Source organism: Pseudophryne corroboree, chromosome 7, assembly GCF_028390025.1.
Source record: "Pseudophryne corroboree isolate aPseCor3 chromosome 7, aPseCor3.hap2, whole genome shotgun sequence".
Classification (NCBI taxonomy): domain Eukaryota; kingdom Metazoa; phylum Chordata; class Amphibia; order Anura; family Myobatrachidae; genus Pseudophryne; species Pseudophryne corroboree.
The window spans coordinates 404,252,739-404,269,036 of record NC_086450.1 but is presented as its reverse complement, the minus strand read 5'-3'; the positions used below and the strand labels follow the sequence as shown (position 1 = coordinate 404,269,036).

General features: G+C 48.1%; 1 protein-coding gene across 2 annotated transcripts in view; it reads right to left on the bottom strand.

Moving 5' to 3' along the window:
* Positions 1–16,012, bottom strand: part of USP31 (ubiquitin specific peptidase 31) — a 118,444-nt gene extending 102,432 nt beyond the window's left edge. Inside the window, exon 1 of one of the 2 annotated variants that reach the window (XM_063934658.1) lies at positions 15,279–16,012. In XM_063934658.1, coding sequence (XP_063790728.1) covers positions 15,279–15,830 — 552 coding nt within the window. In that variant the 5' untranslated portion in view covers positions 15,831–16,012. The remainder of the gene's footprint in view (positions 1–15,278) is intronic. The other variant, XM_063934657.1, reaches the window with a different exon arrangement.
* Between the last annotated feature and the right edge of the window lie 286 nt (positions 16,013–16,298).

The following is a 16,298-nucleotide window of genomic DNA, read 5'->3' as shown; positions in this document are numbered from 1 at the left end:
AGGAGGTGTTTCCCAACGTGACCTATCCTCTGGCGGGAAAGGGAACGCCATTAGTACCTTCTTAGGAATTACCAATTTTTTATCAGGGAAGGCCTACGCTTCTTCACACACTTCATTTAATTCATCTGATGGGGGAAAAAATAAGAATTTACTTACCGATAATTCTATTTCTCGGAGTCCGTAGTGGATGCTGGGGTTCCTGAAAGGACCATGGGGAATAGCGGCTCCGCAGGAGACAGGGCACAAAAGTAAAGCTTTTACAGGTCAGGTGGTGTGTACTGGCTCCTCCCCCTATGACCCTCCTCCAGACTCCAGTTAGGTACTGTGCCCGGACGAGCGTACACAATAAGGGAGGATTTTGAATCCCGGGTAAGACTCATACCAGCCACACCAATCACACCGTACAACTTGTGATCTAAACCCAGTTAACAGTATGATAACAGAGGAGCCTCTGAAAGATGGCTTCCTAAACAATAACCCGAATTAGTTAACAATAACTATGTACAAGTATTGCAGATAATCCGCACTTGGGATGGGCGCCCAGCATCCACTACGGACTCCAAGAAATAGAATTATCGGTAAGTAAATTCTTATTTTCTCTATCGTCCTAAGTGGATGCTGGGGTTCCTGAAAGGACCATGGGGATTATACCAAAGCTCCCAAACGGGCGGGAGAGTGCGGATGACTCTGCAGCACCGAATGAGAGAACTCCAGGTCCTCCTTTGCCAGGGTATCAAATTTGTAAAAATTTACAAACGTGTTCTCCCCTGACCACGTAGCTGCTCGGCAGAGTTGTAATGCCGAGACCCCTCGGGCAGGCGCCCAAGATGAGCCCACCTTCCTTGCGGAATGGGCCTTAACAGATTTAGGCTGTGGCAGGCCTGCCACAGAATGTACAAGTTGAATTTTGTTACAAATCCAACGAGCAATCGACTGCTTAGAAGCAGGTGCACCCAACTTGTTGGGTGCATACAGTATAAACAGCGAGTCAGATTTTCTGACTCCAGCCGTCCTTTAAATGTATATTTTTAAGGCTCTGACAACGTCCAACAACTTGGAGTCCTTCAAGTCGTCTGTAGCCGCAGGCACTACAATAGGCTGGTTCAGGTGAAACGCTGATACCACCTTAGGGAGAAAATGCGGACGCGTCCGCCGCTCTGCCCTATGTCGAATGGAAAATTAAATAAGGGCTTTTATAAAACAAAGCCGCCAGTTCAGATACTCTCCCGGCCGAAGCCAGGGCCAGTAACATAGTCACTTTCCATGTGAGATATTTCAAATCCACATTCTTTAGTGGTTCAAACCAATTGGATTTGAGGAAATCTAAAACTACATTTAGATCCCACGGTGCCACCTTAGGCACCACAGGAGGCTGTATATGCAGTACTCCTTTGATAAAAAATCTGGACCTCAGGGACTGAGGCCAATTCTTTTTGGAAGAATATTGATATGGCCGAAATTTGAACCTTAATAGATCCCAATTTGAGACCCATAGACAATCCTGATTGCAGGAAATGTAGGAAAACGACCCAGTTGAAATTCCTCCATCGGAGCACTCCGCTGCTCGCACCACGCAACATATTTTCGCCAAATACGGCGATAATGCTTCGCGGTGACTTCCTTCCTTGCCTTTATCAAGGTAGGAATGACTTCTTCCGGAATGCCTTTTCCTTTTAGGATCTGGCATTCAAACGCCATGCCGTCAAACGCAGCCGCGGTAAGTCTTGAAAAAGACAAGGACCCTGCTGAAGCAGGTCCCTTCTCAGAAGTAGAGGCCACGGATCGTCCGTGACCATCTCTTGAAGTTCCGGGTACCAAGTCCTTCTTGGCCAATCCGGAGCCACTAGTCTTACTCCTCTTTGCCGTATAATCCTCAATACCTTTGGTATGAGAGGCAGAGGAGGAAACACATATACCGACTGGTACACCCAAGGTGTTACCAGCGCGTCCACAGCTATTGCCTGCTGATCTCTTGACCTGGCGCAATATCTGTCCAGTGTTTTGTTGAGGCGAGACGCCATCATGTCCACCATTGGTTTTACCCAACGGTTTAATAGCATGTGGAAAACTTCTGGATGAAGTCCCCACTCTCCCGGGTGAAGGTCGTGTCTGCTGAGGAAGTCTGCTTCCCAGTTGTCCACGCCCGGGATGAATACTGCTGACAGTGCTATCACGTGATTCTCCGCCCAGCGAAGGATCCTGGCAGCTTCTGCCATTGCCCTCCTGCTTCTTGTGCCGCCCTGTCTGTTTACATGGGCGACTGCCGTGATGTTGTCCGACTGGATCAACACCGGTCTTCCTTGAAGCAGAGGTTCCGCCTGGCTTAGAGCATTGTAGATTGCTCTTAGTTCCAGAATGCTTATGTGAAGAGACTTTTTCAGGCTCGACCACACTCCCTGGAAATTTCTTCCCTGTGTGACTGCTCCCCAGCCTCTCAGGCTGGCATCCGTGGTCACCAGGATCCAATCCTGCATGCCGAATCTGCGGCCCTCCAATAGATGAGCCTCCTGCAACCACCACAGAAGGGATACCCTTGTCCTCGGCGACAGGGTTATCCGCAGGTGCATCTGAAGATGCGACCCTGACCATTTGTCCAACAGATCCCTTTGCATGGAATCTGCCGAAAGGGATTGCTTCGTAAGAAGCTACCATTTTTTCCCAGGACTCTTGTGCATTGATGTACAGACACCTTTCCTGGTTTTAGGAGGTTCCTGACCAGGTCAGATAACTCCTTGGCTTTTTCTTCGGGAAGAAAAACCTTTTTCTGAACTGTGTCCAGAATCATCCCCAGGAACAGCAGACGAGTTGTCGGCATTAATTGGGATTTTGGAATATTCAGAATCCATCCGTGCTGCTTTAGCACCTCTTGAGATAGTGCTAAACCCATCTCTAGCTGTTCTCTGGACCTTGCCCTTATTAGGAGATCGTCCAAGTATGGGATAATTAATACGCCTTTTCTTCGAAGAAGAAATATTATCTCGGCCATTACCTTTGTAAAGACCCGAGGTGCCGTGGACAAACCAAACGGCAGCGTCTGAAACGGATAGTGACAGTTTTGTACAACGAACCTGAGGTACCCCTGGTGTGAGGGGTAATTGGAACGTGGAGATACGCATCCTTGATGTCCAAGGATACCATAAAGTCCCCTTCTTCCAGGTTCGCTATCACTGCTCTGAGTGACTCCATCTTGAACTTGAACTTCTTTATGTACAGGTTCAAGGACTTCAGATTTAGAATAGGCCTTACCGAGCCATCCGGCTTCGGTACCACAAAAAGAGTGGAATAATACCCCTTCCCTTGTTGTAGAAGAGGTACCTTGACTATCACCTGCTGAGAATACAGCTTGTGAATGGCTTCCAAAACCGTCTCCCTTTCTGAGGGGGACGTTGGTAAAGCAGACTTCAGGAAACGGCGAGGTGGCTCTGTCTCTAATTTCAACCTGTACCCCTGAGATATTATCTGCAGGATCCAGGGATTTACCTGCGAGTGAGCCCACTGCGCGCTGTAATTCTTGAGACGACCGCCTACCGCCCCCGAGTCCGCTTGCGAAGCCCCAGCGTCATGCTGAGGCTTTTGTAGAAGCCGGGGAGGGCTTCTGTTCCTGGGAAGGAGCTGCCTGTTGCTGTCTCTTCCCTCGTCCTCTGCCTCGTGGCAGATATGAATAGCCCTTTGCTCTCTTATTTTTAAAGGAACGAAAGGGCTGCGGTTGAAAGGTCGGTGCCTTTTTCTGTTGGGGAGTGACTTGAGGTAGAAAGGTGGATTTCCCGGCCGTAGCCGTGGCCACCAAATCCGATAGACCGACCCCAAATAACTCCTCTACGCATCGCCTGTCCACTGTCGTGTCCATAAAGCTCTTCTGGCCGAAATGGACATAGCACTTACCCGTGATGCCAGTGTGCAGATATCTCCCTGTGCATCACGCATATAAAGAAATGCATCCTTTATTTGTTCTAACGACAGTAAAATATTGTCCCTGTCCAGGGTATCAATATTTTCGATCAGGGACTCTGACCAAACTACCCCAGCACTGCACATCCAGGCAGTCGCAATAGCTGGTCGTAGTATAACACCTGCATGTGTGTATATACCTTTTTGGATATTTTCCATCCTCCTATCTGATGGATCTTTAAGTGCGGCCGTCTCAGGAGAGGGTAACGCCACTTGTTTTGATAAGCGTGTTAGCGCTTTGTCCACCCTAGGAGGTGTTTCCCAGCGCTCCCTAACCTCTGGCGGGAAAGGGTATAAAGCCAATAACTTCTTTGAAATTAGCAGTTTTTTATCGGGGCACCCCACGCTTCATCACACACGTCATTTAATTCTTCTGATTCGGTAAAAACTACTGGTAGTTTTTTCACACCCCACATAATACCCTGTTTAGTGGTACCTGTAGTATCAGCTAAATGTAACATCTCCTTTATTGCCAAAATCATATAACGTGTGGCCCTACTGGAAAATACGGTTGATTCGTCACCTTCACCACCGGAATCAGTGCCTGTGTCTGGGTCTGTGTCGACCGACTGAGGCAAGGGGCGTTTTACAGCCCCTGACGGTGTTTGAGGCGCCTGGACAGGCACTAATTGAGTGTCCGGCCGCCTCATGTCGGCAAACGACTGCTTAAGCGAGTTGACGCTATCCCGTAATTCCACAAATAAAGGCATCCATTCTGGTGTCGACCCCCTAGGAGGTGACATCCTCATATTTGGCAATTGCTCCGCCTCCACACCAATAACGTCCTCATACATGTCGACACACACGTACCGACACACAGCAGACACACAGGGAATGCTCTATACGAAGACAGGACCCACTAGCCCTTTGGGGAGACAGAGGGAGAGTCTGCCAGCACACACCAAAAAGCGCTATATATGACAGGGATAGCCTTATGATTAAGTGCTCCCTTATAGCTGCTTTTATATTAATATATATTGCCATTTATTTTGCCCCCCCTCTCTGTTATACCCTGTTTCTGTAGTGCAGTGCAGGGGAGAGACCTGGGAGCCTTCCTGACCAGCGGAGCTGTGACAGAAAATGGCGCCGTGTGCTGAGGAGATAGGCCCCGCCCCTTTTTCGGCGGGCTCGTCTCCCGCTATTTAGTACATTTAGGCAGGGGTAAATATCTCCATATAGCCTCTGGGGCTATATGTGAGGTATTTTTAGCCTTTTTAAAGGTTTTCATTTGCCTCCCAGGGCGCCCCCCTCCCAGCGCCCTGCACCCTCAGTGACTGCCGTGTGAAGTGTGCTGAGAGGAAAATGGCGCACAGCTGCAGTGCTGTGCGCTACCTTAAGAAGACTGCAGGAGTCTTCAGCCGCCGATTCTGGACCTCTTCTTGCTTCAGCATCTGTGAGGGGGCCGGCGGCGTGGCTCCGGTGACCATCCAGGCTGTACCTGTGATCGTCCCTCTGGAGCTTCATGTCCAGTAGCCAAGAAGCCAATCCATCCTGCACGCAGGTGAGTTCACTTCTTCTCCCCTCTGTCCCTCGTTGCAGTGATCCTGTTGCCAGCAGGAATCACTGTAAAATAAAAAACCTAAGCTAAACTCTCTAAGCAGCTCTTTATGAGAGCCACCTAGAATTGCACCCTTCTCGGCCGGGCACAAAAATCTAACTGGAGTCTGGAGGAGGGTCATAGGGGGAGGAGCCAGTACACACCACCTGACCTGTAAAAGCTTTACTTTTGTGCCCTGTCTCCTGCGGAGCCGCTATTCCCCATGGTCCTTTCAGGAACCCCAGCATCCACTTAGGACGATAGAGAAACTACGGGTAGTTTTTTCTCCCCAAACATAATACCCTTTTTAGTGGTACCTGTATTTATATCAGAAATGTGTAACACCTCTTTCATTGCCTCAATCATGCAGTGAATGGCCTTAGTGGGCATCAGGTTAGACTCATCGTCGTCGACACTGGTGTCAGTATCAGTGTCGACATCTACGTCTGCGATCTGAGGTAGCGGGCGTTTCAGAGCCCCTGATGACCTCTGAGACGCCTGGACAGGCACGAGCTGAGAAGTCGGCTGTCCCACATTTGGCATGTCGTCAAATTTCTTATGCAAGGAGTCTATACGTGCACTCATTTCTTTCCATAAGCTCATCCACTCAGGTGCCTGCCCCGCAGGGGGTGACATCCCTTCTAAAGGCATCTGCTCCGTCTCCACATCATTATCCTCATCAAACATGTCGACACAGCCGTACCGACACACCGCACACACACAGGGAATGCTCTAACAGAGGACAGAACCCACAAAAGCCCTTTGGGGGGACAGAGTGAGAGTATGCCAGCACACACCAGAGCGCAAAATAATGCAGGGACTAACTGAGTTATGTCCTCTATAGCTGCTTTTTCTATATAAATGTATACTGCGCCTAAATTTAGTGCCCCCCCTCTCTGTTTTACCCTTTTCTGTAGTGTAGACTGCAGGGGAGAGTCAGGGAGCTTCCTTCCAGCGGAAGGGTGAGGGGAAATGGCGCCAGTGTGCTGAAGGAGATAGCTCCGCCCCTTTTCCGCAGACTATTCTCCCGCTTTTTCCTATATTCTGGCAGGGGTATTTTCCACATATATAGCCTCTGGGGCTATATATTGTGGTATTTTTGCCAGCCAAGGTGTTATTATTGCTTCTCAGGGCGCCCCCCCCCCCAGCGACCTGCACCCTCAGTGACCGGAGTGTGAAGTGTGTGTGAGGAGCAATGGCGCACAGCTGCAGTGCTGTGCGCTACCTTGGTGAAGACTGATGTCTTCTGCCGCCGATTTTCCGGACCTCTTCTTGCTTCTGGCTCTGTAAGGGGGACGGCGGCGCGGCTCCGGGACCGAACACCAAGGACTGGGCCTGCGGTCGATCCCTCTGGAGCTAATGGTGTCCAGTAGCCTAAGAAGCCCAAGCTGGCTGCAAGCAGGCAGGTTCGCTTCTTCTCCCCTTAGTCCCTCGCTGCAGTGAGCCTGTTGCCAGCAGGTCTCACTGAAAATAAAAAACCTAAATTTCTATACTTTCTTTCTAAAGGCTCAGGAGAGCCCCTAGTGTGCATCCAACCTCGGCCGGGCACAAAATCTAACTGAGGCTTGGAGGAGGGTCATAGTGGGAGGAGCCAGTGCACACCAGGTAGTCATAAATCTTTCTAGAGTGCCCAGCCTCCTTCAGAGCCTGCTATTCCCCATGGTCCTTACGGAGTTCCCAGCATCCACTAGGACGTCAGAGAAATAGCCAATCTATCTAGCATTATTTTAACCTGGAAGCCACCTTTACTGTACTATACAGGAACATGTGATGACCATGTACAAGGCTCCAAAGGATACTTGCCTACTCTCCCGGAATGGCCAGGAGGCTCTCAAAAATCTGGTGGCACTACCTGCCACCCGGAAAAGTAGGCAAGCCACCAGCATCCATCTTGCAGCCGCCGGATAATAGTGAAACTGTGGGAGGGGCGATGACTTGATTCGTGCTGAATCGCGCCATCACAGCCCCGCTCCCTGCTGTACAATGCCGGTAATGCTGGTCTTGTATAGCGGGGGGCAGAGGCCCAATGATGCAATTGCACATCCACGCCCCTTGCTCGCCCCCTTTTCATGAGCACCACCCCCTGATGAGCCGACCTGGCTGCTCCCTCCCGGAGGGAGCAGCCAGAAAGTCGGCAGCTTCGCTGCAAGGTAGAATGAACAATCTCTAGGAGCAGGTCCTTCCACATGGGGTCTGATTCAGGTGTAGTTGCTATCGCTACTGGCTACATAGGAGCAGCAGCAATAGCTCTAACATGGTAATGCAGCAGGCGGCATCACACATCCTGCTTGAATTAGTAAACTGCGTCGGATCATCTGAAACACAACCACCTGGCAGCGTGACCCATGTGATCGTGCAAGACGGCCGCCGCAGATCTAACAAAGAGACCATCTTCCGACAGAGATCCTGGTCTTGTCATACTCGCACAATGGTGGCAATACAACTCATTTTGGATAACGGAGGCTTTCACCACTTTCGCACCACTCCCATATGGCAGCAGACTGTCAATCACTGACAGTCTGCTGCCGATGCGACCCCAACATCGCAGTAAAGTTCGGACGCGTGCACAAAGTACAGAACAGTGGCACGTGCCGCAAATCCAACCACATTTGAATTATGCCCACAAACAGTTCAATCTATTTTGATCCCTGAAGTCAGAGTGGATATTGAATTCCTGTTGATGTGCCATCGGGCGTCACCGCAAAGCCTGGCTGCACATATACCAGCCAGTTAAGGTTGTCTATATATTGGGAGCGAGGAAAACCTTGCCAAGGCAGCAGATGTGACATGTAGTTCCGGAACTGCACATTGCGTTGATGTCTGAGAATCGAATCCCTCCCAAAAAGAATAAAAATTAAGCGATAAACGTGAAAAGAATATCTCTCAGCAATATTTTTGGAAAGACTACAAAAAGTAAGTTACAAACATCAGACAAATCATTACTTCAGGTTTTCAAAAAGGAAAAAAAAAAATACCCAAATGTGGGGTTCAACAGCAAAAAAAAAAAAAAATGTAATATGTTATTTTACATATATATATATTTTTTTTTTTTTTTTTTTTTAATTAGATGGCGATAGATATCTATCTCAAACACGGTAAATGGGGACGATAACAAAATGAACTCCTTTTCCCATAGTATACAATCACATCTCAGCCAGCAGCTGCACAGCATGTAGAAACCCATTCTGGTGACAAGAACAAGAAGAATGGAGTGATCTCAATTTACAAAAGGTGAAATAGAAGTATTTACATGTTCAGGTACAAGGCGTGGGCGGCTTTTATTTCTACAAAATACCTGGAGGGAGAACCACACCCGCCGCCCTAAACATGCAGTGAAATCAAAGTCCTCTGAAGGAATGGTTATGGGATATGTGCAGCTTAGAAGCGCGTTTCCAGCGAGGAGTATGGCCTGATACTCAGCATGTTGGGCGTTTCACAAGGCATTGGCACGCATGTAAATTTACTGCAGGCTTAGATATATAAAGGTCTTATCTGACAGTGATACATTTCACAGTCTTTGCATTCATTATACCAGTGTGACTCTTCATAAATGGACAACATTGTGTGGACTCTGCAAAACTAACTTTGTGGGCAATCGTTTAGATGCAGAGGTTTTGAAAGGAAATGATTTAAAACGACAAACATCTAAGGCACAGACATAAGTGTCACTAAGTGAGCGATGGTTTCACAGCTACATTGTTACAAGTAAGCTCGGCTAGCTGGAGTCTCAGTCTTCAGTCTTATTTTGCACTAATAAGAACAAGCACGCCACGGTCTAATACATCACTTCATGCCCGCAAAAATGTGTCAATAGAAATGTGCTCTTATTTTACAACGTGCAATTTTGTACACAACTTATCCAAGGACACTTATGCGGCAGAAAGCATTTGTTCTACATGATAGGAGGACAGTAATGTGCCTTGTGTCAATGTGACACAGGCATGCCAGCAATCGTGTATTCAGTCATATAAAGCGTTCACTAATAGTGCTTGTATAGCCAGGAATTTTTTCTCTAATCAATGTATCGGACACTGAGGAGGGAAAAAAAAAAAAAAAGTGAAGTAAAGTCTTCCTTTTTAGTAATATTTATTAATCCACCATCCAGAATGACAGAAACCTGCTGTCAGTGCTACACTATTTAGTGTTCCCGCTAGGATGCGGGCAGGGCGCAGGGGCAGTATGGACTGAACAAAGTATTTTTACTGTTTACACATATTATCAAAATACATAGGAAGATGTGAAAGCTATTAGTAAGCCATCACTAATCATGGCTGTCAGGTGAACGTGCCAATAGAACTCGTTCCGCACTACGGAATGAATGAATGAATGAATGAATGAATGAATGAAATAAAATGGTTCACTGGAGCAATTCAATTGTTCATCGCGCCCAATGCAAAGTCATGGGAAGGGGGGGGGGGGGATATATTCAATTGTTTTTTCTTCACGCCCAGACAAGCTGAATCCGACCAAATGGGTCACTTTTTTCACACCTTTCAGCTCACTAACACGTGGGGACTGCGAGCTGAAATGGGATGTAGTTATGTGAATCACAATACCAGCACCTACATCCCAAACCCTCTGCATGCCGACCAACAGGGACTATTCCCACTCGTGGGTGTCCACGACACCCACAGATACACCAACCCCTGCACTGACTGGGATGAAACTAATGCGAGGTGGTCCAGTTGGATCCTGGCCAGGTTTTAGGAGGATTGGGGTCCTGGTCGAACCTCACGGCCGAAAGCGCCGGGCAGAACTTTGACCCTGGGAGCCTATTCTGGACCTTCCACTGTATGGATTTGGAAGAAAGCTTTAATGAACTGTAATAACTGACTGAATTAGCCATAAATTAATGAAAATCAACTAAAATAACTGATAGAAATAGAGGTGCGGAAACAAAACAAAAAATGTAGCCAAAAGCTTTGGAACAACAACATTGCTAAAGAAGAACTTTAAACCCATCTCGTAATGGAAAAGTGATTACATAACTGAACAGAAAGAAAAGCTGGGGATCAGGGATACTGGCGACACCCAAAAAACACAAACGACACTGGACAGCCACCTTGTGGGTGTGTTGGAAGAGTTACTAATTATTTTTGGACAGTTACATCCAATTCATTGGGCACGATTCAATTCTAAGAGTTGAATAGCGTCTGGAATTAGCTACCGGAGGCTATTCAATACAACGCAATGGTAAGTAGGAGAATGCCCGTTCTCCAGGACTAAACAGGGTGTTTTGTCGGGAGAACCAGCAGTCTCCGACTTAAGTGCCCGACGATGCTGTTTCCACTGCGCTAAGGGCAGAAATCAGCATGGCGACTCCACTTTTGTCGTATTTCTGCTCGCATCCCTCTAGGGGTTCAAGAAGAAATCTCGTCGTCAGGTGTCACAGGGCACTGTATTGAATTCAACTTCTATAATTGAAATGTGCCCAATTATAACTTACTGGGAAAATTATATATATATATATATATATATATATATATATATATATATATCTACATCTCTCTCTCTCTATATATATATATATATATATATATATATATATATATATATATATATATATACACATATACACACACATACACACACACACACTGTATATATTATATATATATACATACATACATACACACACGTGATTATACACACACACACAATAAAAAGGAAATGCAATAAACAGGTCTTAAACTGAATGTCAGAGTTGCGCCACATGAAGTGCCCATCAGCCAATGTTTCAGCACCACTTACACACAAGGGTGAATTTAATAAATGTCAGTTTGGTGGTTTTAGTCGATTTTCCATCAATTTTGCAAACAGATTTCTTTTTTTTTTTTTTTATAAATTCAGTATTTATTGAATTTTTATTATTGTTTGCCATAAACATACACAAAAACCCCCCAAAACAAACAGCAGCTAAACATAGCTCAATACGTAGGTCAAGTACATACATGTTAGTGTGGACATATCAGTAGTTCAAGAATTACAGCATATCAGTAATACGTAAAGCATCATACATTAGGCATTGCAGCGTGAATAAGCAAAAAACAAGGGCACTCATTCCGAGTTGTTCGCTCGGTAATTTTCTTCGCATCGCAGCGATTTTCCGCTAATTGCGCATGCGCAATGTTCGCACTGCGACTGTGCAAAGTAAATTTGCTAAGAAGTTTGGTATTTTACTCACGGCATTACGAGGTTTTTTCTTCGTTCTGGTGATCGGAGTGTGATTGACAGGAAGTGGGTGTTTCTGGGCGGAAACTGGCCGTTTTATGGGAGTGTGTGAAAAAATGCTGCCGTTTCTGGGAAAAACGCGGGAGTGGCTGGAGAAACGGGGGAGTGTCTGGGCGAACGCTGGGTGTGTTTGTGACGTCAAACCAGGAACGACAAGCACTGAACTGATCGCACTGGAAGAGTAAGTCTCGAGCTACTCAGAAACTGCACAGAAAAATCTTTTCGCAATATTGAAAATACTTTGTTCGCAATTCTGCTAAGCTAAGATACACTCCCAGAGGGCGGCGGCTTAGCGTGTGTAATGCTGCGAAAAGCGGCTACGAAGCGAACTCGGAATGAGGGCCCATATACTAAGAAAGTAAGCTCTCAACCTGTTCCAGAGTAGACAAGCGAGGGCTCCCACAGTACAATATCCAAGACAGACATTTCAGTCCCTATCTCGCGTCCCCCTCATACCGAGGATTGACGTGTTCCATCTATCCCATTTATTAAAATCATTAACCGTCGTGCCCCTAGATCTAAACATTGCCTTTTCATGGTCAGAGACTTCGTTAACCAAAGCTCTCCAATGAAATATACTGGGTGATTCAGGGGAGAACCACTTCCTGGCTATCAGTACTTTTGCAAGAGTAGTTAAGCATAAAACAAAGCGGTATATGACCAGGGAATGTGTCTCTTCGATATCTAGCCCAAACAGACAGTCTAGCATCCAATACTGGAAGGGATGGTTCTGTTAGGGTAATATCATTCCAATCTGCGATCCAAAATGGTACCAACTTTGGGCAGGACCACAAGAGATGCCAGAAATCAGCCCCTTCTCCATCGCACTTCGGACAGCAGGTGTCAGAGCGAAGATGTGCCCTATGTAACATTACTGGGGTACGATATATTCTATGTAAAATATAAAAATGAACCTGCTGATACCGAACACACGGGGTGGTATATCTAATGGATCCTAGAATTTGCATCCACTGTTCAGGAGAAAGAGCACCAAGGTCACCTTCCCATTTAAGTCTTAAGGGGTCAAATATATTAGAGTTAACCTGCACATTCAAAGTGGCATAAATCTGGGATATACGTCCCCTGGAGCCAAGCGAGAGAAGCATTTTCTTGACTGGAGACACCGAAATAACTAGGGGGGCCGTCTCCAACTGCGTCCACAATGCATGCCGCAGCTGAAGATAATGAAAAAAGGTAGAATTAGCAACAGTGCGCCAGTCACCAGACCAGAAGAGCCTGTCTAAGAATAGGGGGAAGGCCAGAAAGAGTAGAGCCATGCACACAGATTTCTATATTATAAACCAGCACTACCCCATTCATTTGACAGTGACTGGGAATGACTTGTCAAAGTTTATCCGGCATCCTGCATGGCCGCTGAACTTGGGCGTCGTTATATCGTGCCTCCGGTTTTAGTTGAAGCCTAAGGGCTGTAACACACACACTCCGGTTTTTCCCGGATGGTAAAAAGCCGGACAAACTTTGTCCGGCTTTTTGCCATCCGGGAGAAACCGGCAGAGTCTGTCACACAGGACGGCTTTGAGCCGTGTGTGATGCTGTGCGCATGCGCAGCATTAGACACGGCTTCAGAAAAAAACGTTGTGTGTGAAAGCTCCCCTTCACACACACGGTTTACTGGCTGTAAAGACGGCCCGGCGCCGGCCCGGCAGCCGGACCTTCCAGTGGTGAGACTTGGCTGCAACCCGGCAGCCGGGCCAGGACCATACCGTGTGTAAGGACACATTGTGCTCAATGTGTCTTTGCATCACGGCAGCGGTTAAAAGCCGGCCGGGTTTTTGCTGGGCGGCGCCAGCCGGATAGCGTGTTACAGCCCTTACAGTTGATCGTCCATTGTGTACCTGTCAAAAACTATGTCTGTGGGTAGCAGTCTGATTTAGTTTAGAATCAGAACCGAAGGTTAGTAGATTTACCAGCAGTGTTTTACACATCTGGAATAAATAAAAAAAACCATCTCAAAACCTTAGATATTGATATAAATCAAACTTAAGGGCCCTACACACTTGGTGACCCGCCGCCGAGCTGCTCGAAGGCTGATACTGCCGGCGGGGGGATGGCGACGGGTCACTCCCCCCGTCACCCAGCTCCATAGCAGTGCATGCGAATATGGACGAGACTGCCTGCATGAATAAGCGACCCGGCACTAGCAGGGCTGCGCATCGTTGGTGCCTACACATTGAACAATATGAACGAGAACGTTCATATCGTTCACTGAAATCTTTAAGTGTGTAGGGACCATTAGACTGACCACCACTTGCACATCCAACATGGTCACTGATTCTGCCAAGGGCCTTGGTGCAGCCACTTCAGAGAAGGGAAAGGCAAAGCGACTCGCCCAAAGGACACAATGGGGCAAATGTAACTAAGCTTTGGAGAGCTGTAAAGTGAATAAGATAAAAGTACTGGCCAATCAGCTCCTAAATGACATGTTACATGCTGTTCTTGAAGAATGACAGGAGCTGGTTGGTACTTTATCTCAGTCTACCGTCTCTCTCTCTCTCCAAGGCTTAGTACGTAGACCCTAATGAGGCTGTAACGGAGCCCAGAGAACCTCTACATCACCATCATCCCCGGCCTAAGTGCTCCTTTGCACTAGTTTTAAATATCAGCATTTAAAAGCAGGGTTTATTTTCTCGCCATCCACAGCATGAAAGGAGGAGGCTATTTTTTACCCATCGGGACTTAGCATTTTTTAGAACAACATCGGAACACGTTCAGGTGATCTCAACAAGTGCTCTCTCCGTGTTCTCCAGCTATTACAGTGCCCAGTAAGAACATACAAGTGATACTAGCACACGTTCTGGCAATACACAGGTTTCTTAAGTACTCATTAGGAGGACACTTGACACTGCAAAGAACAAAATAAGTTATGAGTACTAGAAGAGCAACACGCCAAATCCAAAGTGCTGTTGACCAAAATCCACACGAGGCATCACAGCGACAGAGATAACCTTATAGCTACATATATACCCGGAGTAAGTTGGCGCTATATAAAATGTTAGTAATGAAATAGATTATAAGTGTAGAAAGAATTGGAACCCAAGGGGACATGTAAACATGCACAAAACAAGTTCAGTTTACTTACAAGTCTTTCAGGCTTTCCCTGCGCGTGTTCCAAAAACAGACGCGTCGCTGCAGAACTTCTTACTTAGAGTGCCTTACACAAAAGCTGCAACACCCTCTGCTACGTACCCCCAAAGCAACACCCTGTCTCACTATGCACCGCATCTTTAGCGGGAAGCACACAGCAATTACCAGTTGCAATCCGGCAAGGCCACCACCCCATCTTATTATAGAGGGTACAACGCCACGCGCAGGGAGAGCGCAATCAACCCTATATGGGGCAGCAGCACTCTCCATAGCAAGTCACCAAGATGTATAGCAATAGGCGAGGTCACCTGCCGCTCCCCAGCTGTTGCGGAACTACAAATAGCAACCAGAAGTCCATGCTGGTATATGTAGTCCCACAGTATTCATATGCCTGTCTCAGGGCAACTCCAAGGGACAGGGCAAGAACTATTCCTCCCACCCTCCCCCGGTCCCTCACCTTGAACTCGCGGCTGTGCTGGGGGGTGTACTCCAGGGTCCAGAGGGAGCGCAGGAGCTTGGCCAGCTGTTCAGTCACCTCCCCGCGGTCCAGGCCGCCGCTGCTGCTGCCGGGGCTGGGCAGGGGGCTGGCCGGGGCCTCCTCGCCCGGCTCCTTGTACTGCTCCAGGCCCAGGAACTCGGCGAACAGGTCGGTGTTGCTGAGGCACTGCAGCACGGCGTTCATGAAGCAGGTGTTGCCGTGGTTGCGGAGGCCGGACAGGCCGGGCACCCGGGGACTGGGGGGCGGGAGCTGCGGGGAGGCCGGCTGGCTGCGGGCCGGGGAGCACGGCTTGTCCCTGGGTGGAGGTGGCTCGGCGGCGGTGGCAGCAGCAGCAGCGGCGGCCGCCTCCTGCTCATTGCTGAGGTGGGATAAGGTGCTGAGGGTCCGCAGGAAGCGGCTAACTAACCCTCCCCGCCGCCAGAACAGCTTCTTCCCCAGGGAGACCTTCTTCTCCTTCCCCCCGCCGCCACCGCTGCTGCTCGCCGGGGCAGCGCCCGACACCTGCGACATGAGGGCATCCCCCAGGCTCCTGCTGCTGCTTCCGCTCCGGGGGCACCGTGTACAGAGCTGCCCGCACCGGCCGCCGACGGATCACGTGACCAGCACCGAAGCCGCCCACCGCACTGCTAGTCCGGGGAGTCAACCGCCGCCATCTTGCTTAAGGGCGAGTGGGAGCGTCGGGTAGACCTATCACCATGGTTACGGCTGGTCCCCCGACTCCCGCCCTGATTGACATATGCAGAAATCAGCCTGGGTGTGTAGTGCTGTCGCTTTACTGGATTGATGCTACTTTTATTTATACAGAAGACTTTCATTATATAAGAGCCTGCTGTTTGGAGCATTTCTTTGCCTTAGATACCGTTTAATTCAATTAAATGTCGCCTATTCAAACTTAAATGGCTTAAAAATAAAATAAATATAGACATAGGCGTGCGCAGCACATTTTATTAGGGGGTGCACCGTCGGAGGGGTGTGTCT